General features: G+C 39.9%; 1 protein-coding gene across 2 annotated transcripts in view; it reads left to right on the top strand.

The window, feature by feature from the left end:
- Positions 1-5,091, top strand: part of Hook1 (hook microtubule tethering protein 1) — a 46,436-nt gene extending 41,345 nt beyond the window's left edge. Inside the window, exons 21-22 of one of the 2 annotated variants that reach the window (XM_034502190.1) lie at positions 1,263-1,331; positions 1,869-5,091. In XM_034502190.1, the coding sequence (XP_034358081.1) occupies positions 1,263-1,331; positions 1,869-2,039 (240 nt within the window). In that variant the 3' untranslated portion in view covers positions 2,040-5,091. The remainder of the gene's footprint in view (positions 1-1,262; positions 1,332-1,868) is intronic. The other variant, XM_076934639.1, reaches the window with a different exon arrangement.
- Positions 5,092-27,249: the final 22,158 nt, after the last annotated feature.

Genomic DNA, 27,249 nt, shown 5'->3' with positions numbered 1-27,249 from the left:
CCAGGCTGATGTGTGCCTGCTCTCAGCATTTGTCCAGACATTGCCATGTATATGAAATGCATAGAGAAAGTACATGTGTGAAGAAATGTGTTATTTTTTTAGGTTCTAACTCAAATGTCCAACTGTCTTCCTTTATAAAATGTTGCCTATATTTACAAAACAGAAGCTCTCACCATGTTTGAGTCCTCTTGCATTGCATGGCAGAAGTATACTTTATATATATTTTTTTGATGTATGTTGAAGTATCTTGAAGATGCAGAAGTCTGTCTTGCATTTCTGTAGCCCAGCTTTAAATATTTTGTAAATTCGAGGCTGGACTTGCAGCTGTATTGGTAATTCATCTTACTCTTCATCCTTTGGTCTGGGTTTGTCCAAAATAAGGAGACTTGACTAGATAATTTTTGAAATCTTAGTTTTCCAAGTGTGTTGACCATTCATTTTACAGAGGGAGCCAATGCTATTAGCCATTACTAATATTCAAAGTATATTCCAAAAAGAACAATGACAAAGTGGTGCCACTTACTAGAAGATTCTGAAGGAAAAACCTCAATTAACTCAAAGCATATGGGTGCTTAATTTTTGCTCATTCATTCCTTGTGTGGAAGTAAAAAAGAGAAGTTGAGTTGCAGGGGCTATTCTCCAGGTATTTGGGTTTGCATACTCTCTGTCCTATGAGCCTGTTTTTTAGGGACAATACAAGCATTCAATGTTACGTATACTTTTTATGTGTGTCAACTATATCTGTTGCTCATCAGAATTATAGAACTGACTGTATTAGAATAATAAAAGTGCATCAGTTTACAGTGGTGTATGAATACAGTCATAGTCTGGTAAATAAGATTCCAAGAAGAAATAGGAAAAGGTTTTGCTGAGGAGCCTAGCAGTTTGTTTGCTTTGTCCTTTCTCCTTAGTTTTGACTCCTTAGATACAGTGCCATGTTGATATTTCTGCTAGTTGCTTTTGTCTCAAGTCATGAGAATTAGTAGCACAGGAATTAATCACAAAGAGTGTGTTGTATATGAGTTTAAGTTGCTATTTCTGAGTAATGTTTCTAAAATGAAGATTATTCACATTCTTTGTTTTTCCAAAAGATGTTTTGATTGTGTTCTGCATAATTCACTCCTTTATTTTCAGTAATTTATGTATCTCACAAATGCATGTATTTCTATTCTCCCAGGAGTGAGGTAGTAAGGAATTTGTTTTCAGTTATTTGGGGATAGTATCGATATCTTAATTGTCTTAATCATTATTTTCTATTGCAGAGTGAATGTAAAGTAGCAAAATTCAGGGATTATGAGGAAAAACTCATTGTTTCTGCCTGGTATAACAAGGTGTGTTGAGTTTCAGTGGTGAGTGGGTTTAAACCCTGTTGATCACTTCCTTGACCAGAATAATAGAAGGAAATATGTTTTATAACAGTACAATACAGTTGTGTTATAAAGTCTGCTCACAGAGTAATGCCTTCCCTCATCAGAAAGCCAGTAGATCAAGCTAGAGTATTTTGTCCAGGTAGTGTTATACCCGCCTGCACCGTCCACATCTGTTCATCTAGGCTCTTCTGTATGATGTGTTGGGTAGTGCAGTGGAGGTTCTAACACACACACATAATTACTTTGGAATTTTTTTGTTATATTTAAACTTAGTTCTGGCGTGCTGTTTGTGGCTGCTGTTTCCAATGATATAAAATTTAGTGAATTAAAAGAGAGACACTGAATTTTGTGCCTTCTTGCTAGTGCTGTCTGACATAGAAGAATTGGCTTTTGAGTTCTTAATATTTTTTCTCAGCCAAAGCAGGAAACCATTAGCCTGCTAGAACTGCTGTAATAATTACATTACATTTAGCATGTTATTTATGTTTCTTCATTCAGAGCCTGGCGTTTCAGAAACTGGGCATGGAGTCTCGGCTGGTGAGTGGTGCTAGTGCTTGCAAAGACAGCATTGCGGCTGCTCCTGCACGCTCCTTCTTAGCACAGCAGCGGCACATCACCAGCACCCGAAGAAACCTCTCTGTGAAAGTCCCAGCTGCAGCATCTGACTAGTCTGCAAAGCAAACCCAACAGAAGTGCCTCAGAATGTCTGTACCCCAAGAAACTACCAGATAGAAAACAAGGTTAAGATGCTTGGTAGCAGCTAGTTTTGTTTTGTTTTTGTTTTGAGACAGGTCTCATAACCCCAAGCTGGCATAGAATTCACTGTATTCAAGGATGACCTTGAACATCTGATCAGTCCTTCTTGCAGTTTCTGCACACTGGGATTAACAGAAATAGTTGTAGACCACCATATCAGGTTTATTATAGTTCTAGGGGTCAAAATCAGATGCCCTACTAATTGAGTTACATTCTCAACCTTGGAATCAACTATATTTAAATCAAAATATATCAAATTAACATTTCCACTTTACTTAGAAAACAAATACAGAACCAGCTCTGTCTCTGGGTAGCACATTTGAGTTGGAAGTGTGATGAAGCAAATACTTGTCTTGAGATGGTATCATGTGTGGGAAAGCAAGTGCATATTCCAACTTTATGTTTTTAATTGTGACAGCAAGTCAGTTAATTTGCAAAAAGCAATCAGTAGTTTGTCATTTAATATCTAGATTTGCTTTATTGAAAACAGTTTCCAGTTACTCATGTGGAGAAAAACTGAGCAAGGCGAATTCCTTAGTCTGGTGTGTACAAAGTTTCCTGTTTGCTAATTCTGCCCTCTAGAGGATGCTTCAGCATGCAGTGGAAGCTACAATGCTTGGAAAACTTTGCTGTTGGAGTGACTTTGTCCTGTGAAAGTGACTCATTAGAAACTTGCAACTCTCTGAGTTGTGTGCCAGTTTGAACATGTGAATGAATACTGAGTTGCTAAGATGGGAAATAAACTGACATTTGTATTTCTGATGAAAAGTAAGCTATACTTTGAAATATCCACATGCTTTTAAACATGGCATTATTGTGGGCTTTGCTTTCTAAGAACCAGTAAATCATGTATAATTTTGCCTCTTTATTGAAAAGAAACAGTGATGAAACAGCTTATAACCAGTTTGCTTTCTGCTTGCCTCTAAGGAGTGTCTGGAGCTGTATTTGTGGCTGAATGTTCATCTCTGCTCAAGGTTGTCTTTTCCAGAGGTGTTACTTTCCAATTTGGGGTCATTTAAAAAGTCACAGCTTTGGAATATTAGTTGTTAAGTCAGTATTGCTTAATGTAGCCACAAGTGGTTCATTCTTGAGTCAGTCACACTTCCAACACTTAGTAGCCACATATTTCCATCATTATTGAGAGTTCTTCTGCAGTGAGTCACAGTAAATCTTCATTTTGATAACTTGGAAAAATTCTTTGATCCTTAGACTACAGATGTAAGAAGTGTTACATCCATTTCAGATGTACAGAGGAATCAGGTGGGTACAAGAGTGCATCAGACACAAGTGAGACAACTTTGTCTCTACCCCCAACATTTCCAGTCTTTACGAAAGGAACAAACTTATGGGCTGCATGATCCTGGTTGGATCAGCTCTTCACCTCTGCCTTCATAGCATGAAATAAGGATATGTAATATGTAAACAAAATGGGGTGGTGGTGGCTGAGTAAGCCAGATAGAGCTGGCAGGCTGTGGAATGTGGTCTACATTTTATTCTTAGTCCCTCATAAATGAGTATTGTTCTATTTGCAGTGTTAACTCATTTAGATAACTGCCTATAAATCCTTGCTAGCAACTTTTAACCACTTAAAATACAAGAATTTCACAGTGATTTGGGGTCTTTGAGATTAGTGGCATCTGCCAGGATATTTTGTTTTATCAGGGTTCCTTCTGTTGACTACCTCTTAGATTTTGATGATTCTTGTCTGTATTTTACACTGTTGGTTTGTATTTTTGTATGTTCTTACTGTATCTGCTTGCCTGTGTCTTTTAGTGAAATAAGTCTTTGAAATTACTTAGCATGCTGTTTAACATTTTCTAAAAATTATGACATTCGGGTATATTTTTGTCAATGAAGACATTGATGGTAGTGTTTGTATCTGCTTATAATTGAGATTTTACAAGTTCCCTTTTAATGGAACTGACTGTAAAACATCAACTTGAGTAAATTTATGTTTATAGTACAATTGCACATAAATTTCTAAGTAATGTAGCATAAATAAGGACAAAAGGATAGTTTCTTTTTTCTTAATTAAAAAAAACCCAAATTTTCTGATTTTTCTAATTTTAAGTAGAATTTTGAATGTTTGATACATTGTTTATATGAAACTAGTGTAAAGTTCTATACCATCTAGATTAATCACAGGAATTTAGGCTGTGACCAGGGTGAGATTCTTTCCTTGTATAGTTTACGCAGTGAGACGGGTACCCTGCCAGGTAGAAATCAGATCTGGAACCATGATTTCTCCAAGTGTATTGAAGGGAAGATTGAATGCATAAAATGGATTTGATAAAAATTTTATGTCTCAGTGACTATGAAGTTAGAAACAACTTGAATTTCAAATGGTTGTTCTTGGAGTGTTACTCTTTTTTCTTTTTTGGATATAATTATGACATTGATGCTTATCTTAGGATTAACTTAATGTATTGATAAATTTATGAAGTTTATTTTTTTAATGGTTTGACTAATGATTAATGTAAGTAAAAAATGTCTTGCCTAGCAGCTGTTAGCTGAGTATCCTTTAGTAATATCTGGTCTTTGATGACTGGATGTTAAACACTTCACAACCACACATACTTAGGTATAATGGTATATCTGGCATTTTGGGAGTGATGGTGGTTTAGGCCAAAGTACTGACATTTTGTGTAAAAAATTAATGTATATGGCTTGTTATACATACAGTCTTACTGTGATCCTGTTTGTTGCACAGAAATAGTTTGAACATTTATAAAGCACAAGTCATCAGAGGAAATAGTGTGTAGTTATTAAACTTGAGAAAGTTTCAATGTAGTGTTTAGTTTATTAAAAAGGTCCTTTCTATTTTCTATGGCAAATGCTGTCACACTTGAAAACTAGAAGAAGCAATACTTGATTTATTTTTGTAAGTATTTAGAATATTATTTTAAATAAATAATTGTCAATATAATTGTGAAATGTTTTAAGTAAATAAACTTCTTCTGAATCAGTTTTTTGTGTTGGTTTAGTGGCTACAAATGCATATTTATTTTTCATTTTAGTGAAGGACTAAACCTATTCGATTGGTAAGAAACATTACATGAATTCAAGCTTATTTTTGTTTGTAAACAGCTTACATAAAAGTGACTTTTGTGTGATCTTTGTCTCTAGTTTCACCATTAGAATGTAGATATCCTTTGTTATTGTGGAATTCAGAACATTTTGAGGCAAATAATTTGAGTTATATTGAGGGATAACCTCAATATCCATTTTTAAATTATTTCTTAATTGTATCCTTAATATAATAATTTCTTCATTAATAATTTATTGCATTACCTTGGGCATGGACCTCACACCTTTTTCTCCTAGTGATTGGATATGAATAATACTGAGTTTATACATGGAGAACATGGGCATGTTCTTTTTAGCCCTGTGATCCCTACTGCCTCATGGGTGACAGAAAGCATATTTGAACCCTTCAGCTATGGGCTCCTATCCTAAGATTCTTTTGTGTAAAGCTAGTTTGCATTTTGTTCTTTGCCCACCACCGTAACCATGCCCAGCTTGTGTTTATCCTCACAAGCTGTATGTAGACTTAGGAAAGCAGAGGTGTTTCATGCTCTAAAAACCTGTCTGGAAATATTTGGTTTTGTTGATGCTGCTCACTTCTCAGTAAGTGTGTAATAGTCACATAAATAGTCAAATGTCCCAGATACAAAAGGATAAGGACAGGGCACAAAGTGAAAGATCTGCCTCACTTTAGGTAGATGCCCAGGATACCTCTTGAACTTTATTTTAGGACTTAACTTCTCAACTCTAGAATATTATGGTGGCCTAATGAAACCAAAATTATTTTGTTTTTAATTCACCAAGAATGATGTCTTGACCAGTACAGTGCCATTACACTATTTAAATTCACTGTTTAACTATACTCTTCAGTCACTTTAAGTTGTTTTAGAAGTTGTAGTTTGTAGAATATTTAACTGGTTAGAACTAAAGACACTTGCAGTGTATTTGGCATAATTCTAATACCTCTCTGGATGTTTTAACTTTACATAGTGAGCTTATGAATTTAAAGAATGCTGTTCTGCTGAGTGGTGATGCTGCAGATAGTGCTGATAAAATTGCCCATGGCCTGAGGTCAGTATTTCTATTTTGGTCAAGCTTCAAGAATGGCATATGTAGCTTGATCATACTAGCTCCTTTTGTCCTGGGAATATTTTTATTTTATTTTATTTTATTTTATTCCTGCCCATCGTGTTAAAGCTTGTCTTTAACAACATCAGCATGTTGGCAGCCAAAATATGTTGCTTGAACCTGAAAATAGACCTCCAAGCAGAGTTATTAAATTAACAGACTGGCAAGCCAAGGATGGGTAAGATTCTGCACAGAGCCTTACCAACCTAAAACATAAGTGCATTGCTTTTGATAATGCATATTTCATGACAGGTAAAGAAGGCATTCTTGTCAGAATGACCTAAGACAGGCTCAGTCTTATTTATGAAATTAAAAAGGGGGAGAGGTGGAGGGCTTTGGGGGATTCTTAGAAAGAATCTGACATGGGCCAAGGACAAGGAAATGGACTGCTTGGTAGGAATATGACATTGGCCAAGGACAAGGAAGTGTGGGCTTCAGGCAGGAATCTGACATTAGGCTAGAACAAAATAGTAATTTCAGGCAGGAATCTAAATCTTAAGCTAGAACAAAGAAGTAATAATTTCAGACATAAATCTAAATTTTAGGCTAGAACAAGGAAGTAGGTTTCAGACATGAACATGACTTTGGGCTAGGACAGGGAAGTAGGTTCAGATATTTTGGTCATCCTGATAAACCCTTAGGAACAGTGATCACAGGAGTGTTCATGGAATTTTGTTTATTGCCTTGCTTCTTCTTTGACTATTTGTGTTTATTGTCTTGCTTGTTCCTTGACTATTTGCATCTATTGTATTGCTAGTTTTTCAAACTAGAACTGACCTTAATACTTGCATGTAATTAAAACGGTATAAAAGCAAAAAGGAGGAGGGGGGATTGGATGGGGGGTTCTAAGGAGGGGAAATGGGGAAAGGTGATGGCATCTGAAATGTAAATCTAATAAAATATCTAAAAGAAAGAACTCCTATGATCATAGAGACTTGGAATTCTACAGACTCAGAGCCTGTATTATTTTTACCTATGCTTAGTCATCTATGTAGCCATTACATTGTATAAAACTTACAAAGTGTATTAGCAAACCAGTAACTTACTCCAGCCCGAAAGCTAAGAACATACTGAGATCTCTAGCAGTTTTCCCCACTTTCTGCTGCCACATCCCTGATGCCCCACCAGTGTTTATGGTAAACACATTACTTATGACTGCCCATAACTAAAAGCACATGCAATAACTGTCACAGCGGCATGTTCCTGAGCCTTGGTAAACTGTGTCTTGATTTTTAGAGAGATTTGTTGTTGTTGTTGTTGTTCTCATACGGACCTGTGAAATTCTGCTCACTTCTCTTCTTCACCCACGTCTGTCCTGTGGAGTTATTAACTTCTTTTAAGTTTACTGGTTCGCCTGTCTGGCAGTTGATATATACTGTTAAATCCTTCTAGTAAATTTTAAACCTATTGTTTTTTTCCACTTTGATATTCTCTAGGTATCTGCTTTGAAAGTAGTCTCCTTACTGTGATTTTCCATTAAAAGCCATCCTTGATAGTCTTAGTGCTTACTGCTTGGCTGCTCTTACTACACACACATACATACATGCATACACATATACATACTACATACATACATGCATACATGCTCAGATTGTTGTAAAACTGGTAATTTTTCAAATTTCTGGAGGTGTTGACTGTTTTTGCTAGTGTTGCCAATTTTTTTTTTTTTAAGGACAGGTCTTTGGGAATTTGCATGATAGATTTTTTTTTTCCAAAATGAACTGTATTGTCAATGTATTTATTAAAATGGAGCCAAAATAATTAAGGTGAAATAATAATTTTTCCAACAACTAATCCTAGAATAATTAAATTTTGGTTGCAAAAAGATAGATGACTTTAGACTTCTTCACGTCAAACAAACAACTCAAAGTTAGCATTACATACAACTAAATTATAGAACTTTCGGAAAAAGGAAAAAGCATTATCTTGGAGTAGATGAACTGTTACTGACAAAATGTTTTGAAAAAAATTCATTTCCAAAGAAAATAAGGCATTGAAAAGAGCTTTAGACTGGGAGAGATATTTATAAAAACATGTAGAAAATATGTTAAAATATATGGATTTATAAAACATTATACCTAATATATAGGAGTCTCTTTCTAAACGTTATTTTTTGCAATTATAATTACATCATTTTTTCCATGCACACCTCCACTGTTAATTCATGGTCTCTTTTTCTTTCATTGTTACATAAATACATACATATTCCTAAATGTATAAATACTACCTGTTCATTTAGAGTGATGTAACCTATATATACATGATCTCAAGGCTAACCACTAGGTATCGAATAAGCAATTGGGGAGAACTATTCTCAAGAAGACCATTTTTTCCCTCTCTCCACAGTCCCTAGTTGTCTAGTATTGAGGCCCCATGAGATTTCTCCACTTCATGTTCTTTCTGTCCATTGACTTCCCTTCTCTCTTTGTTGTTCAGGTCTTGTTTAGGCATCCAGAAGAGTTTGCCATTATCCTGCTAGTTGATAGGAAGCACATGCTGTTCTATGAGCCTTGTAAGGAAAACAGCAAACTGCCAGGGAGAAAATTTCCTGCTATATGATTACTATATTTTGCCCAAGTATTGTGTTTCTTTGACATCTGTCTTTGGTCTTTACAAATGGTAAAGCAGGTGGGAAGTTATGCATAGTAATAATCCTGAAATCTCAGTACCTAACACCAAAACATTTATTTTGGGCATTGTATGCCCATCTTAAAGAAGCTGTGTCTTTGTCTTATGTCTTTGTCACACTGGAGAGACTAGACTAAAATAAAAGGCTGTTATTTAAAACATGGCAGAAAACATGTTGAACATCCAGCACTCAGAGGTTACTCCTGTAATTTCTACTCATATTCTTGATGAAGGCAATCATGTGGCCATTCCTGACATCAGGCTGTCATGTAAAATAATTGATACAAGGAGGAAGGACTAACAAAGTCACCCAGCAGGGGGATAATGATTCCCTTTACCAAGCAGCCATTAGAGGAGATAGTATTCTGTCTTGTAGGTAGGCAGGGAAATAAAGTTTACATCACCAGCAGAAGGTAACTGAAGAACCTTGGAACCTTGGATTGGACAGTTAGCCAGAACTGTGTCCTAGTTCATCTGCACACCAGGAGACTCCCTGGAGTCTTTTAATGTAGTTCAGTGCATATGAGAGTTCTGTGATGGTTTTGATCACTGATGCATTTGGACAAAGAGAAGCCTCTGTTCTGACCTTAGTAGCTACAGTAAGCACCACTGGTGACTCAGTGCCAGCTCCTGAAGGCACCCTTTGCAGCTGGCTCTTTCTTCTTGCTCAGTTTAATGCAACTGTTTCAGAAGAAAAGTTTCTGCTGTGCCCTAGCAGAACAAACAACTCATGGTGAGTGCACAAGAACACAGCGTGACCCAGAAAAATCCCAGTATCCACAGGGGCAGCTGCCAGCTTCTGTGACAAACATAGGGGTATGTGGAGGGTAAACCCAGGGAGCAGCTGGGAACTAGGGCAGAAACTTAGCTGCTCACAAAGCTATGTTGCTCAGATGTTCTTGAAAGATGGTAATGAAACTAGCAAAAGGAGAAAAAAAGTCTGAAAAAGATGTAACAAACTCTGGCTGGTCAGTCAGCATCTCTGGTTCTAACTTGTGACTGCAATTGAAGAAAGATGGCAGCTGAGTGTAGGTTTTGGGGGGGAGGAAATGAAATAATGGCCCATATGTTACCAAGTTTTCTTTAAGCTTACAGACAGGAAGATTTAAGCAAAATACCAAACTCTTAACAAAATACATGATATACTGCTTAGAGTGAAAATAGAGGGTATCATCTCAAGGAGAGCCAGGAGAAATGACAACACCAGAAGCAAGCCTTAAGGAATGAATGTCTCCAGAGAGCCAAAGTGGGAAGCTATCAATATAAAAAATTATACCTGTTCGTTGTTGTTTTTTTGGAAAGGAGTAAGTCACATCCTGCCACAGAAGAGGGATGAGGAAAAGAAAACGGAAACCAGGGCACCATTTGCAGCCTAACTTTTAAAACAAAAGTGAGACACATCATGCTGGAGATGTTGCCATAGTAACCCCACCCCAAAGATCGCTAGTAGTGAAGAAAGTAATGAACTGCTGTAGTTATGAGTTCATACACACACATGTAGTTTATGCATATGGTGAATTTTCTTTTGGGTACCAATTTATTTGCATATTTATAATTCCCATTTCTTACTAGACCGAGGCCTCTGAGGTCTTAGGGCCCTTGTACCTCCCTTGTTGATCACAGTATCTCCCTCATAGTCTATGGCCAGTAAGTATTTGTTGAACTGAGTTGAAAATACTCTAATTTGAGGCTGCTTTCAAGGTACAGGTCCATCCACTTTTACCACATAGAAGAAAAAGTAATGCAGTCTTACCAAATAAGTAACTGCCCTTGGAGTAGCTCTATTCTAGGATTCTGCCACCTAAGCAGAATGGAAAAAGGGACCATTTTCCACTTAAAAATTTATCTGTAGTATTACTATGAGAAAGTGAACCATCCCTTCACCTCGCATCTTTATTGTACATCTCTATGCTCAGGCCTGGCCTGTCTTCAACACAGATATCAAGTTGGTTTAGCCAGAGCCTATGCTTCTTTAGGATGATACTCTATTCAGTGATTCTGAAATGCCCCAGCTCCTGCTACAAACCCTGCCTATGCACAATTATGTAGACTGAGCTCAGTAACTTCAAAGCCTGATTTTACTGGTGTTAGGGATGCCTCATTTTTCTAGAGAAGTATCTTTGTAAGTCACAAAGGAGGAAAACAGTTGGCCTCTCATTTCTGCCCTTTGACCTGACAAGAGGAACTATAGGCACAAACAAAAAACACAACACCCTGCTCATGGCATGGGTGTCAAGTTGGACCAGTCTTTGGTTGGTGAGCCATTCCCTTCATTGCTGCTCTATCTTTGTTCCTGCACGTTTTGTAGGCAGGACACATTTTGGGATGGAGACTATTGTGGGTGGGTTGCTGTCCTTATCCCTCCACTGGGAGCCCTGTATGGCCTCAATGGGAGAAGATGTGCCTAGTCTTACAGTGACTAGGTGTTTCAGGGTGGGGTAATACCTGGGGGGATGGCTTTTCCTTCTCAGATGAGAAGGGGCTGAAGAATGGGGGAAGAGTTGTGGAAGGGGGGACTGGGAGGGGAAGGGGGGCTGATGTTGGGATATAAAGTAAACAAATTAATGGGGGTAAAAAAACCGTTTCTTCCAGACACTTTTTGCTTGTAACACTAAGGGCAGTGTCACTTCCCCTCTTAACAGCCTTTTCTGTTCCTTTGTCTTACTATCACTTTAATGGACTTTTGTCTGAATCCCAACAAACCAGAAAGAAAAATTCCAATTCTGTGGCCTTTTGACCTTTGTGTTCAGGGGAGCTCTTTTGATATGACTGATTTCAGTGTCTCTAGATTGAACTAGGATTGGGGTCAAAATTCACTGGATAGTGGTACCAGGCACTCTTTTTAGGGCCTTTGTCTCCTTCAGTGACAAACTAGATCTAGCTGGATCCTGCCATTTCTGATGCCCTGTTCTTAAATATTCTGCTGGGGCCAGTGAGTTACAGCTGGTAATGTAAACTACTGAAGACCCCCCATACTCGGGAGACCCTTCCTCAAGTCTCAGGAAATCACGACCACCCAAAGATCACAAGAAACCATACCTGGATGCAATCAGCAGAGGTTTATTAGGGAAAGGAGCTGGCAGCCAGCTGTCTGACCACGTACTCACAAAGGAGTAGGGTCCGACCTCAACATCCAGTCCGAGGAGGGTTTTAAAGGGAAAAACCACAAACCAGGGGAGTGGGGAGTGGGGAGTGGGTGAGGGGTTGCCAAGGATACATAACATAAGAATAGAAACATTCCAGAGAAACCCACCCTGAATGGTTAGTGTCATGTGGAAATCACCCTGCATTCTTCTCAAAAATGTGGTTTTTATCATGTCATTGTGTCCTATCCTGCCATTACCAACTATTTCAGATTAACTATCTTCCGGCTATAGCCCCACCTAGGTGGCAGCATCTTTATCTGTAGTCTGGAATGTGTCTTCCTGCCTTGGGCCTCTCCCACCCATAGGTGGGCCTATTGTTTGAGGCTTGATTCAGGGTCAGATTGTCCTTCACCAGGAATGTGTCCTGGGGTGGTGAAAATCTTACATTCAGTTCCTCGTTCTGGAATCTGCACTTCTGCCTAGGTCTAAGGGCAAAGAAAAAGTTTACATATTTCATAAAATGGCCTTTATAATTTTTCACTCTACACTACCAAACATTAAGGACAGTTGCCACTGAGATTCACACCCCACATAGCCAAGTCCTATGTATGGTAAAAAGTCTGGTAAAAAAAAAATGTCTGGTGGGGGGTTTCAGGGCAAGAAGTTACTAAGGAGCCAGAACATCTTTCCCATTAGCTTCTCAAACGCACTCCAGAGTTTGGTTATCTGTGATTACATTTTACCAATCATGGTCCTAGGTCAAGGTCACTCAACCATATGCAAATCGTAGAAACAGCTTCAATGCTACTTGCTTTGCCTGCCTATGAATGGAGACCCATCCCTGCTCTGCTAACTTCCAGAAGGAAGAGCAAGATAAGGCAGCTACAGACTTGCCGGAGAAGAGATCCATTATGACGAAGCTCTGATGCCACCCCCATGATTCGGCTCTAACACATATTGCCTGTACACCACTTTCCAGTGAGCACTCAGCCAATCAGAATCAAATAGATGTCTGTGGAAGGAGTAAGTGTTAGCAGTGATCGAAAGTTAGATGTTTCAGGTTCTTAGCCTCTTATTCAAGGAGCTGAAATAAAATCTCACATGTACTAGCAAAATAGAAGAAAAAAAAACCAACTAATTGCAAAGCAAAAGATCAGAATGTACTGCAAGAGAGTGGCCGGCCTCATGAGTGAAGATATTCAAGGGCCCCGAGTCTGTTTGCAGCCTCCTTTTACTTGAGACAATTTTATCTTATTGTGCGTTAATATGGAACTTGTTTAGGCTAAATTATTCTCTTTTTTTCATACCCTGATATATTAGGAATGTGTTTGGATAGGAACTGTTCAAGTTTGGTTGTATCAAGGGAGAAGAAACCACCCAGTACTCAAAGATGGGTATGCATGCATGCAGGGAGAGGAAGAATCCCCAAGTGAATGTGTGAGGAGTTGCCCTGAGTTAGCTTTCTATTGCTCTGATAGATAACTATGTCCAAACAACCCAGAAGAAAAGAGTTTACTTCATCTTATACTTTCACACTCTATCACTAAGAGAAGACAAAGCAGGAACTCCGAGGCAGGAACTGATGAAGTGGCCATGAAGGAGGGATGCTGAATGGCTTATTCCTTGTGACCTGCTCAACCTACCTTGTAAACACCCAGAACCACCAACCCAAGGGTGGTACCACTAGGCCCTCCCACAACAATCAGTCAAGAAAATGCACCACAGATTCTCACACAGGCCAAGCCCATGAGAACGTTTTCTCAATGGAAGTTACCTCTTCTAAAGGGACTGTAGCTTGTGTCAAGTTGACATAACACCAGCCAGCACATGAGTGGATGAAGTCCAGAGTGAATGTGTGTTGTCAGCATGCATACATCCATGTCAAGGACCCTGATTTTATTCAGATACACATAAATAGCAAAGCTTTCTCCAAGTAAGACTCAAAGCTATGGCAAAACCTTCCTCTGCTTTGAGTATGAGTGTTTAGGAACAATTGACTATTATATATAGAATTTATCAGTGGCAGCTTCTTTCTGAGTTTACAGCCTGACACTGCTCTCCTATAGAGAACTCCTACTGATATTAGCTAACCCTGCCTCCTTGGTCAGCTATATACAACAAACACTCCTCAATTCACGTGTATAAAATAAATGCACTGCTGCATTTATTGGTGACTGTTTTTAGAATACCAATGTTCTATGTGACAAGAAGTGAGATCATGATCAGACATTTTGTGTGACAAAGACCTAAAGTGGTCTGCTAGCACTCATGCATTTTGCCTCTTTTCCTACATAATATTAGGAAGCATGTGAACATTCCTGAAGACTTGTCTAGATGGCAGATGTCTTTTCCTAGTAGTCACACATTGTCTTCATCTTGAGAGACCTCAGTGTCATAGATGCCCCTCTAAACTGCCTTGACCTCTCTCTTTGAGTGGCCTCTCTTTAATCTGAATCTGTACTTTGTAAGGCCCGAATGAAGGGAGGACCTCACCCAAGCCTCAGGAATTCTCGGCCACCCATTAACTCACAAGACACCGAGAACTTGATGCAATCAGCAAGAGATATTTCTATCAGTATACTGAGGTCAAGACCCATGACCCATGCAGGGGCAGTGGGGTCTGACCCCAGGGCTTTGGAGACAGAATTTAAAGCCCAAAACCACAACTCAGGGGGGAAACCACAACCCAGGGGGAGTAAAGGAGGGTTACTGGAGAGTACCTGTGGAAAGTCCCAGCCCATTATTCAGTTTGTGACAGGGTCCAAGGAACATTTTGTATAGGCTATTCTCTAAGAGCGTGTACGTAATCGGCCATCTATCTTGTGGTCAGCCAAGTTCCTGAAACACAGAGCTCACAACCAAGCTGGCCTGCACTCTTGGTTCTGTTCAGTCTGCTAGGAGGTTTTGAAAAATTTTAACCCTTTCAACTTCTAATGGGTCTCCAGTTTTCCATAGCTTCCAGTGTCTACTTCTCTAATCACATGCCGATTAATAGCTGAGGTCACAAGGACAAAGGTTCAGACAACTTTTCTCACTTTGCACCCACGTGGCAGATGAAGCTCTGAAGTCTTCCTAGATATTAATGCAAATGTGTACTCATTTAATAAGAAACTCCTTATATACAGATTTGGCTACAAACTCAATTTGAAGAAGTCAATTTGACAGTTTGTCCAGCAAATTAAAAAACATTCCATCTGTGTAACAGATCATGTTCAGGTGGTATGGTTAATTATAAAAAACAGAAAACAATAGTTTAAAAGAATTTGCATAGAACTTTTGATGATAGTTTCCTTTTAATTCTTGTATTTTCCCAATGTGTCTTTCACTATTTAGTGACATAAAAATTTATAAAATACTTGGAAGACACTATAATGATTTCAAGGCTCCTAGAGTAACTTAAAAGTTAATTCTTCTCATGAAAACATAATATGTGTTTTTACAAACAGAGGATTTGCTAACAGAATTATTAAAGGGAACCAGCACAGAAGGGTTTACTGTAAGTCCAGATCTTAGCAGGTGTTTCCATAACTCCTTCATCTGTGTGTGTGTGTGTGTGTGTGTGTGTGTGTGTTTGTGCGTGCGCATGCATGCACATTCATGTGCCTTTGTTCCTGTGATCTCTCTTTAGTCCCTTTCACACTATATACATACACTGGTGTAATTCTTCAACCTTTTCACATCATTCAAAGTTCAGGTGTTTTGAAAGATTATAAAAGGTGTCTTTTTCAAAATGTCCCGATATCGTCCTCATCAACTGATTAGGGTTGTGAGCTTCCACACTGTTGGGAGAACAATGACCCGATGCCATATTCTCATCACACCTACCTGATGGCACTTAGTCTTGAGTTTTATTTTGGGGAACACTTGATAAGGCTGATGTCTACCAAGATCTTTCTATAATTTTTACTATTTTGAGACCATTAACAAACTAATCTTCATTAAATTTAATCAGAAAAGTTTCCATTTTAAATTATTTACTGTATCTAGCTGCCAATTTGTTTTTGAAAATTCTATGAACCTCCTACATGGGTTAACATGTAAGTGCTTATTCTCCTCTCATATTTAGTGTCATGAATATCAGGATGAACTTTTGAATTCCTAATTTTATTCACAAGGTTATATTCAGTTATTAATCATTACTTGTTTGGTGCCACAGACAGTCCTGATCTAGAAAATAGAGCCCATTCAGGAGAGATTGCATGACTTCTTGGTATAATTATGTTTTCAGGCATACATTTTCTTAAACCAGCCCTGGAATTTGTCACTTTCCCAGAAATCTTACCTTCATTTCTTGATTGATGATATGTAGGAGATCAGAACTGGCATGAGGCATACCCATAGTACCCGTAGTTCTGAGGAAACATAGGTGCTGACATTCTAGGCTTCCTCAGAGGGCAGAGCTTGGGAATGTATAAATATATTTATACAATGTGCTTAACTAAATACATGCATACACACATTTGCATATACATTCACTAAAAGAGTGAGATGTTGGGCCATAAAGAGATGGTTTGGTCTCCCTGGTAGAGGACTGGGTTTGAGATAGCTGGGGACCCAACAGGACATTGCCTGTCAGGAACAGCATATATCTCCCCATGCTCCCAGATTCCAGACTACTCCATGTGGTCCACATCTCTCATTAACACAGAGTTGCCCCTCCTTTTATGAAAAAAAAAGAGAGTGGGATGTCGGGCTGTGGAAGGGTATCCCGGTTCTTAAGCTGTGGTTTTGGCCACGCCCCCAAAACCCAGGCTCCTGACACAAGGAGTTTTAATCTCCATTTAACCTTCACCCTTCAGTCACATAGGACACAGGTAGAGGGCATGAACAGGCCTTAGGCCCTAGAGAGATTTACATACTAATGAGGTACCTGAAGGCCAGAGGGTGGAGCCAATTAAGCATTCCTCCCCAACCCCTCCCCCTCTTTCCCTCCCTATTTAACACAGAACTGCCTTGCGTTTTACGGGGGAGGGAGGGAGTGCATCCAGATCCATCCACCATCCTCAGTCCTTGGTTTTGGAAACCCAAGGACTTTCTTGTGAGGAGTTGTTGAGAGGCCTTTAGTGAGCAGCTGAGCCTGACTTCCAGCTGCAGGAACTCTGCAGTTCCCCAGACACTTTTAATATTTTAGTGAAAATTTTGGATAAGGGAGTCAAAAGAAAACACTGTGGTTCCCCAGCCACTTTTACCTACATTGTTTATCTTTTTCTGTGTGTGAATGTTTTGTATGTTTTCTTAAAACATACAAAGGTTTGGCTGTCTTGCTCAGTTTAATTGGTCCTCATTAGGCTTTCCCAGGAAAATTGGGTTTTATTATTCCCCTCTAACAGAAAGCCATAGTGAGAATAAAGCAAGTCTAATCTTTCTCTTTCCTGGGTTCTACATTATGTGCTCTGTAACTTCAATAGTTTCCTACAAAAGACTATAGTAATTTTCTTCCCCTTAAGTGGGGGTCTGGCCTTGGAACTTGTAAAGACCACCAGAATCCAGAGGAAGTCATGTGTAATGGGTCCCTAGTCTGAAAATCACCAGGCCTGTGTGTTTTGGCTAGTCTGTGTTTTTATTTTATTTTATTTTTTTCCATGTGAAAAATAAGTTGATACATTTTTAAGGTCTATAAAATATTGTGTTGGAATTTTGATTGGAATTGTATTGAAACTGTAAATTGCTTTTGGTAAATGGCTATCTTCACTATGTTAATCCTACTACCCATCCACGAGCATGGGAGATCTTTCCATCTTCTGATATCTTCTTCAATTTCTTTCTTCGGGGACTTGAAGTTCTTGTCATATAGATCATTCACTTGCTTGGTTAGAGTTAACCAAGATATTATTTGTGGCTACTATAAAGGATATTGTTTCCCTATTTCTTCCTCAGCCCATTTATCATTTGTATAAAAGATGTATACTGATATTTTTTAGTTAATTAAAAAATTTTTTTTAATCATTCCATACGTGTATATCTCAGATGATATTCCACTTTCTTGTTACCTCTTCACCACGCCCCCATCCCACATCTGCCCTCCCCCTCCCTTTTGCCTGTGTGAGAGTGCTCCCCTACCCACCCACACTCTTTCTGCCCCACCATTCCAGCATTCTACTCTGGGGCATCAAAACTCCCCAGGACCAAGGGCCTCTCCTCTTGTTGCTGTCCAGCAAGGCCATCCTTTGCTAAGTATGTATCTGGAGCCAAAGATCTCTTTAGGTATACTCCTTGGTTGGTGGTCTAGTCTCTGGAAGAATTGGGTAGTCAGGCCAGCCTATTTTGTTCTTCCAGTGGGGTTACAATCCTCCTCTGCTCCTCCAGTCCTTCAGCCAGCTCCCCCACCAGGTACCCTGAGTTCAGTTTGATGGTTGGCTCTAAGCATCCACCTCTGCATTGGTCAGTTGCTGCCTGGACCTCTCTAGGGACTGCCATACTTGGTTCCTGTCTGCAAGCACCTGTTGGCCATAGCAGCAGTATTGGGTTTGGTGTCCCCTGACATGATATATCCTCAGGTGGGGACGTTTCCCAGTTGGCCCTTCTTTCAGTTTTTGATCCATTTTTGTTCCTGTTCTTCCTTTGGATAGAAACATTTCTGGGTTAAAAAAAATCTTTGAGATGGGTGGGTGGCTGCATTCCTCAACTAGGGGCCATGCCTATCTACTGGAGGTGGTCTCCACAGGTTCTATCTTCCTCCTCCTTCTCTGTTCATTACAGTTAAAGTCAATTCCATTGGGTCCTGGGAGCCTCATGTTTCTCTGGTGTCTGGAACCCACCAGTAGCTATACCCAGTTCCTCATCACCCCTGCTACCTATTTCTATTTGATTCCTGATCCTCTGTACCTCTCTCAAGTCTCCTTCAGATTCTGATACTGCCACCCTTATCTCCTCCTCCTGAGCCAATTGTGGTAGTGCAAGCCCGTAGGATTTGCTGGAGGAGGCAGAGACAGGATGATCACGAGTTCAAGGCCAGCCTGGGCTACGTATTTTTGAGTTAATATTATATCCAGTCATTTTGCTGATGGTGTTTATCAGTTGTAAGAATTCCCCGATAGAATTTTTGGGGTCACTTATGTATACTATCATAACATCTGCAAATAGTGATACTTTGACTTCTTCCTTTCCAATTTCCAATTCCAAGATCCCCTTGATCTCCTTTAGTTGATCTATTGCTCTGGCTAGAACTTCAAGTGCTATATTGAATAGATAGGGAGAGAGTGAGCAGCCTTGTTTTGACCCTGATTTTAGTGCAATTGCTTTAAGTAGCCTAGCATGACTGTCCTCTTACCAGTTGTGGATAGCCCTGGTGCTGTTTGTATTTTGATGCTAATTCAGCTTTGGGTGGGTGGGGGGTGCCTGGGGCTAGATGTGAATCATTTACTCAGGACTTTATGTGACCCTTGCAATGAATAAAGAAACCACTGGGCGAGTAGGCAGGATTACTGTTTCGGAGAAAGGAAGAGAAGAGGCAGGAGAGACAGCTTTTGGACTGGGGCAGTGAGAGGACAAGAGGTAGCTGCTAGTGCTTCCCAGTTTAGATGGCAAATCTGCCAAGATTCACCACCAGAGGATTTAGATTTAATATGGCTTACAAGATTAGGATTCTAGTTGTTGTGCTCAGTGATTGAATTACCATTGATTCTGAACTAAATTTGTATGGTGTTTTCCTTCATGCAGCGGCTCAACTGGGTTCCAGAGAGAAAGGTACAGAGGCAAAGCGTGGGGTTGTAAGAACTGTACCCCAAAAGGCTGTAGGAATTTTGAAGCATGGGGCTGGCGTGGTAGTGACCTGCAAGTGGGAACTTAGTGAGCTGGGTGGAGATATTTTGGAGGTCTGAGTCAGTTTCCATAAGATGAGAACAGGCTGGCCATGCCCGCCAGTGCCAGGTCTTGCTGGAGATACCATTAATTGCATTTTAAAAATATTTCCTTCAACACCTATCCAGCAGCTGACTTAGACAGATACAGACACCCACAGCCAAATAGTGGGTAGAGCTTGGAGAAGGATGGCAACCCCGAAGGGGATGGTGGAAGAATAGGGGGAAGGATTTTAGGCTTGAAGGGGATAGGAACTCCACAGGAAGACCAACAGTCAAGTAACTTGGAACCTTGTGTTCTCAGAGACTGAACCACCAACCAAAGAACGTACATGGGCTGGACCTAAGCCTCCCTACATCTATGTAGCAAATGTGCATCTTGGTCTCTTGTGGGTCCTAAACAACTAACACAGGGGCTATCCCAAAAGTTCCTGCGTGTACCTGGGGTATGTTCTTCTAGCTAGGCTGCCTTGTCTGGTCTCAGCGGGAGAGGAGGCACTTGGTCCCACCCCCTAGAAGAAGAAGGGGGGAGTATGAGGGAGAGATTGTGGGAGGAGGTAACAGCAAGGGGGCAGTGGGATGAAAAGTGGATAAGTAAAAATAAATAAACAAATAAATAAATAAATATTTAAAAAAGAATTCTCTGCAGTTTTGATGGAAAATGAGAAATAAGCTGAGAATAGTATTGTTGCACTAAGGACATCTTAGAGCAACAGTCAATAAGCTGACTTCCCACTCAGGTAAGACTGGTTAGCCACAAAGAGCCAACCCAGTGACCTGACCTAGAACCTTTTGAATATTAATGGGTTGTTGCTAAGTAATACAGTCTCTGGTACTTGTTATATAGCACGATTCTAGCTGATACAAAGGATATGAAGTCAGTGAATTCATATTAAGCCTTGGGCCCTTTTCTGCCAATTCTGTGGGCATGTGGTCTTGAATAGCAAAGAACTCCCTTCTTAGCTGTTTTCTTGTTTTAAACTTTTAAAAAAAGATTTATTTACTTAATGTATATCGATGCTTTTGATTGCATGTCCATCTGCACACCAGAAGAGGACATTGAATCTTATGATATTATGAGCTGCCTTGTGGGTGCAGGTAATCAAACTCAGAACCCTTGGAAGAATACCCAGAGCCCTTAACTGCTGAGCCATCTTCCCAGTGCCACTGGAGTTTTCTTATGGTAAGAGTGTAAACACTAATTCATTTCCTCCTTACTAATAATTACAATTCTGTAGTGATTGTCTGAGATAATTTGCCTGCTCATGAAGTCTGTAATTAAGAGTAAGTAATAACATTCCTAATAACATAGCATCAGTGAGTCTCTGTGTGTTGCCACTTTTGTTTTACAGCTGGTAGAGATGGGAGAACATTTTAAACTGGGTGAGACATGATGCCACAATGGGAAGTGGATTTTGCACTATGAAGAGAATTCATGTACATGGGCAGCAATGGGCCTAGAGGACCATCATCCGGTGGAAGCCCTGGACGGGCACCTGCTCACATTCCTCTTACCACAGTCCGAGGAAACAGCACATGAGCACTTCTGTGCAAAATAGCAAGAGTCATATTTCTAGGCCTTTAGGATCTGATTCAAGAACCAAGAATAATTATAACAAATGAGATATGTATCAGAATTTGTGCTATAATTCAAAACTTCTCATCTTTTATATGTATATTGACTTGCAATATATCCTCAGTACATGTTTCTGGAATTAAGGAACTGCAAAATTATTTAAATTATATATATATATATCCCATGATTTTTAAATAATTTTGCAGTTCCTTAATTATATTATAATTATTATATATATTCCAAATATATACCAATATTGGGAATACATGTGGACACTGAGTTATTCATTTCCCAAAAGTATGACCACAGTCTTCAGTAACTAGCTGGATAGAAAGTCAAAGAGACATAATGAACACTGAATCCCGTTGCCTGACTTGCAACATATGCAGAAACATTACTAGGTTTTAAAAGGGATTATAGCTGGGCAGTGGTGGTGCATGCCTTTAATCCCAGCACTTGGGAGGCAGAGGCAGGTGGATTTCTGAGTTCGAGGCCAGCCTGGTCTACAGAGTGAGTTCCAGGACAGCCAGGACTACAGAGAAACTCTGTCTCGAAAAACAAAAAAAAAAAAAAAAAAAACCAAAAAAAAAAAAAAGGGTGGGGATTATAATAAAAAAACATCTGTTGAAGGAGTATTTATAGGACAGGGGCCAATCCATTAAAGCTATTGTCAAGGTGCTCACTTTCAGAAGCGGGTAGTCCCTCATTCATTCCTCCTCCCCATTCCTTTATTAAAACTCATCTCTATATCTCTGTAAGGGTTCACTCCTTAAAAAGAACTTTGAATGTTTAAATATATCTGTAAAGATGACAGATGTCTAGCTTTGTCTGTGAGCAAAAGGCACAGTTTGGGTTTCTGTTCTCAGTTTTGTGGAAAACAGAACAAGGGAAGCTGAAATCCCCAGCAGAAGCAAAGTGAGGTGAGAAATAGGGCAGGTCAGAAGCAGTGCCAGGTTCAGGGAATGCTGGGTTGCAAGCAAAGCAAATTGAGCTACCATGGGCTATCTGATGATGTCCCAGTTAGAGTGGTGGACTATGCAGCATAGAGGGAAGGGCTGGGAGAGGCTCTGGCAACTCTGTCCTGCTCATAACCTACCCATTGAGAATGGCAGAAAAGATTCTCGCTTTTAAAACTCTCCAGTCTCCAAAAAGTGCTCTGGAGTGATCACTTCTGAAGTAGCCTAATCTTTGGAGTCCACTTACAGTGCAAATTGGTCAGGATCATGGACCCCTAGGGAAGATCCCAGAGACTCAAGATCACATACACACAGAGCTGGTGGATATCAAACTCTCATGCCTCAGTCTGTTCACATCCTCAGCTCCTTCAAGATCCCATCCTTAATGTAGATTATTTTATAAGTGCCTCCTGGGGATTTTCTAGGACACCTCTTTGTTGCAGAGTGTAAGTCGTTTATGGGAGAGTTTCATATGGGTCTAGGGAGAGGAATATAAGTATCCAGTGGGGTGAAGATGTTGTGACAGTTGGAGAATAAAAATTAACTCAGCTACTTACTGCAGTGATAAAGTGGCACATCTGGTCTACAAGGGAAATGACATGTCTTCCACCTCTGCAACTTCATAGTTAGCATTCAGAAGGGAGGCCTTGGAACCCAGTCCCTCAGCAGAGTTAGTAACACATCTAGGTATCAGGGTAAGCAAGACTATCAGGCACCCTGGCATGGCACGTAGAGTATACCTTTCCCTCACACTGACTCATCCTCCCAACAGTGACCTGACCCATTCTTTCAACCTCTCTTGATTCAGCCATTCCTGTTCCATCCTACCATCTTAGTGCAGGCTGCCCAATTGCTCCTTTAGACCCACATCTTTGGCTCTACAGTGGACAATCTCGTATGTTGTGAATACGACTTAACCATGCTAGACTGACTACCTGCATCATACTCTGTAGTATCTTCCCATCAATGTTGGCACATAGATATCATCTCATCCTCCAGGGCCTGCTTCCTCCTGTGTCATAGGGTGGTGTCTTAGTTAGGGTTTCCATTGATGTGAAGAGATACCATGGCCAAGGCAACTCTTATAAAGGACAACATTTAATTGGATCTTACTTATAAGATCAGAGGTTCAGTCCATTATCATCAAGGTGAGAAGTATAGCAGCATCCAGGCAGACATGGTGTTGGAGAAGGAACTGAGAGTTCTACTTCTTGATCCAAAGGCAGCCAGGAGAAGAGTATCTTCCAGATAGCTAGAAGGAGGGTCATAATGCTCACCCTCACAGTGACACAGTTCCTCTAACAAGGCCATACCTATTCCAACAAGGCCAGTCCTCCTAATAGTGCTACTCCTTGGGCCAAGCATATTCAAACCACCAGAGGTGCATTCACTTTCTTGAACAGAGCATTTTCTATTCATTCCAATGCCCATTTAAATGCTGTTTATCTTATCAGAAACTTCCTTCCTTCCCCATGTTGTCTAACTAGCCCTCAACCATGCTTTGATTCTCAGCTGCAATTCTCTTTCCTTGGAACCACTCTCTATCCCTTCAGATACTGTTCCTAACTCCAGTTCATCTGCTTCCAGACAGAACCGGCATTTTCTATGGCATATCCATGTGACTTATAAGTAGTTCTCTTTTTTTGGAGTATTGTTAAGAGTCACTCAACATATTAAAGATTTAAGCAATATTGTTTGGGTCAATCTTGAATTATGGCATGACTCTTCCCTTCCACATCGATACTGTGGGAGAATTAAATGCATTCTATAGGTGAAGGAAAAGTAAAACTATGGGAGACTAATGTATCAGAACACAGAGTGGAAAGAGCTGCATTGGATCCCAAATCTGTGGTGATTTAAATAAAAATGACCCCCCATAGGTCCACAGTGGGTGGCACTATTAGGAGGTGTGGCCTTATTAGGGTATGTCTGGTGATGGTGGAGGAAGTCTGTCACTGTCTTATCCTGCTGTTTTTGGAACAAGATAAAGAACTCTCAGCTACCTTTCCTGTACCATGTCTGCCTGCATGCTGCCATACCTTCTGCCATGATGACAATGGACTAAACCTGAACTGTAAGCCAGCTCCAATTAAATGCTTTATTTTTTATAAGAGTTCCTGTGGTCATGGTGTCACTTCAGAACATTAAGACCCCAACTAATCTGACGACATAGCCAAAGCTCCCAGCCTTTTACATATCAGACAGCTTCTCAGCATTCGGAATCACTGACATTCAACAATGAACTGTTAGAAATGGTATGTTACACTGGCCTGTCTTTAAAGGGACACAAATGGCTCTATATGTGCCCCTTGGGTGTGTTTTATTTTATAGCTATGTTCAGTCAGAGAAAAACGTGTTCTGGAGATGACAACCAAGTATATAGACCCTCAGAAAATGCCTGAGGGTGACCTTGTTAGCTTGAAAAGTTGAGAAGTCTCTAGGAGATTAGCAAAATGCACTTTTGAAAGAATCTGTGATAACATTTTCAGAAGGAATTAACTACAGGGAGAACCCTTGATTATGAATGGTACCCACATCTGGAGGCCTGGAGCCATAAAAGGGGGAAAGGAAAAAGCCTCTGGCCACCATGATTTGAAAGGATCTGCTCTGAAACTCCCTCACTGCTGTGCTGAGCTGAAACCTCAGGTATTTTTTGAACAGCTCTTAGAAAGTCCAACTTATGGTGAACAGAAAGAATGGAAGGAACTGCATTGGACCCAGTAGGGAGAAGGCCAGGAGAAAGAAATCTTTGAGGATATCTTAAGAGTGGTAAGGAATGTAACCAGAACTCAGGCAATGAGTGTTGCCTCCTGAACCAACTAGCAGACAGAAGACAACGGACACGGGATCTCCTTTCCAAACACTGTTTATTCAGGAACCTTGAATTACCGCAAAAGCCCCTGAGCTCTAGTTCCCAGCCCTTAAATCTCTGTGTCCTCTCCAATCAGAACCTGCCACGAAGTCATTCTCGATTGGTGCTGAGCACATACATCACATGGCCCAATCTTACGTAACAATGAACAAGCAGAATGCATGCACAGTAAAGCCTAGCCTACTAGCCACCCAGGCTTCCTGAAATGGTGAGCCAACATGCCAGGGGCGTCTGGCACCCAGCCAGGTGCCATCTTGAGTTCCACTCCCCACAAATGAGGATAGAGAATTTAATATGGACCCATGGAGAAAAATACAATGAAGAACCTTTAGTATCAAAGCAGTCAGTCCTGAGGAAGAATCATCGGGCAGTAACAACAAGTAGAACATTTAGTTCTAGACCCCACTCTTGTTAGACTGTACTAGAGAGGTATTTTTGAATTTAATTTTGCTGATACTCAACGTTGTTATCTATAAAATGGGTACTGTCAGTTATTCTGAAAAGGGAGTAAGATATTTTGAAAGAACTGAGAGTCAACAACGCACGATTGCTTTTTGTTACCATTATATCTCATCATATGACATTGGGAGAACACGGCAGCACCCTGTTACAATTTGTTTTTTGTTGCCCTGTCTAACAATTAATATTGCACTTTGGACTTGCTCTTTCCACGAGATAGAGAGCTCTCTGTCATGGAACTGTAAGTACAAGCTGCAAGCATGCCTGTGGGAATCAATGTGTCAGAATCAATTCTCACTGTGATGTTAGTCCAGGTGCATCAAATGTCTGTCACAGTTACAATTCAGTGTTTGGGGGATTGTGAAGTAGAATTTTCTAACCAAGCCTGGCATGTCTCTAGTCCCAATTGCTGTTCTACCAGGCAAAGACATAGAACTGTTGTGTGCCTGTGAACATTATCACAGGAAGATACTGACATGTCCTTGAGCATATAAATCTAAGCTTTGCCAAGATCACCTTGAATATAAAATAGTCCTACCTCAGTCTCATAAGTACAGTGACTCATGGTGTGTGCCAACAGTCACAGCTATTACTGTTAAATGTACAACCCAACAGTGTTAAATATTCAAATTGTACAAGTACCAGAACTTTGCTGTCTTGGGAAATGAACTACATGTTCACCAAAGAAGTTCTAGCTTACCAGTCTCTACCTTATACCTTTGTGTTGGCAAGTCTCATCATTGTAGATAACCCATTTAATTTGACTTGTACAGAATTTGTGGTTTTGAGGTTGGCTGGTTTGAATAATGTTCTGAGTATCCATGTATACCGTACAGTTCATCAGGATTTCCTTTCTCAGGAATGAACTTCTTTTCTGTTTCTTCTATGTTCCACAGACTGTTTATCTATTCATGACACATGAGTACTCTGGTGGCTTCCATTCACTGACTACTATGAATATAGCAAAATGGCAATGAGTGTATCTTTAGTTCTCTAAAGCCCTTGGGTATGTGAGCTAGCTCAGCAGTAAAGACACTTTCAGGCTGTTGAGCCTGAAAACTTCATTTCAACCTTAAGAACCCAAATTGTGTATGTAGAGGACAACTGCTACCAGGTTTCCTCTGATCTCCTCACATATGAAGTGTCACATAGGAACTTTTGTGCATACACACAAATATACATACATATATGTATGTATTTACATATATACACATATATGTATATATACACATATATAAAACAGTAACATATATACACAAACAGTAAATACATAGATATATGCATATATATACACATACATATATATATAAAACAGTGAGCATTGTTAATTGTGTTTATTGTTCAATATGTTTGTTGGCTTTTATGTCAACGATACAAGCTAGAATCATCTGAGAGAAGGGAATCAAAATTGAGAAAATGTCTCCATAAGATAAGGCTGTAGGCAAGGTAAGCCTTTCCTTAATTAGTAATTTATAATGGAGGGCCCATCCTTTTCTGGGTGGTATTACCCCAGTGCTGATGGTTCTGGGTTCACAAAGAAGCTGGCTGAGCAAGTCATGAGGAGCAAGCTAGTAACCCACAATGCTCCAGAGCCT

The sequence above is a fragment of the Arvicanthis niloticus genome, chromosome 5 (assembly GCF_011762505.2).
Source record: "Arvicanthis niloticus isolate mArvNil1 chromosome 5, mArvNil1.pat.X, whole genome shotgun sequence".
Classification (NCBI taxonomy): Eukaryota; Metazoa; Chordata; class Mammalia; order Rodentia; family Muridae; genus Arvicanthis; species Arvicanthis niloticus.
This window is presented reverse-complemented; position numbering and strand designations above follow the sequence as displayed.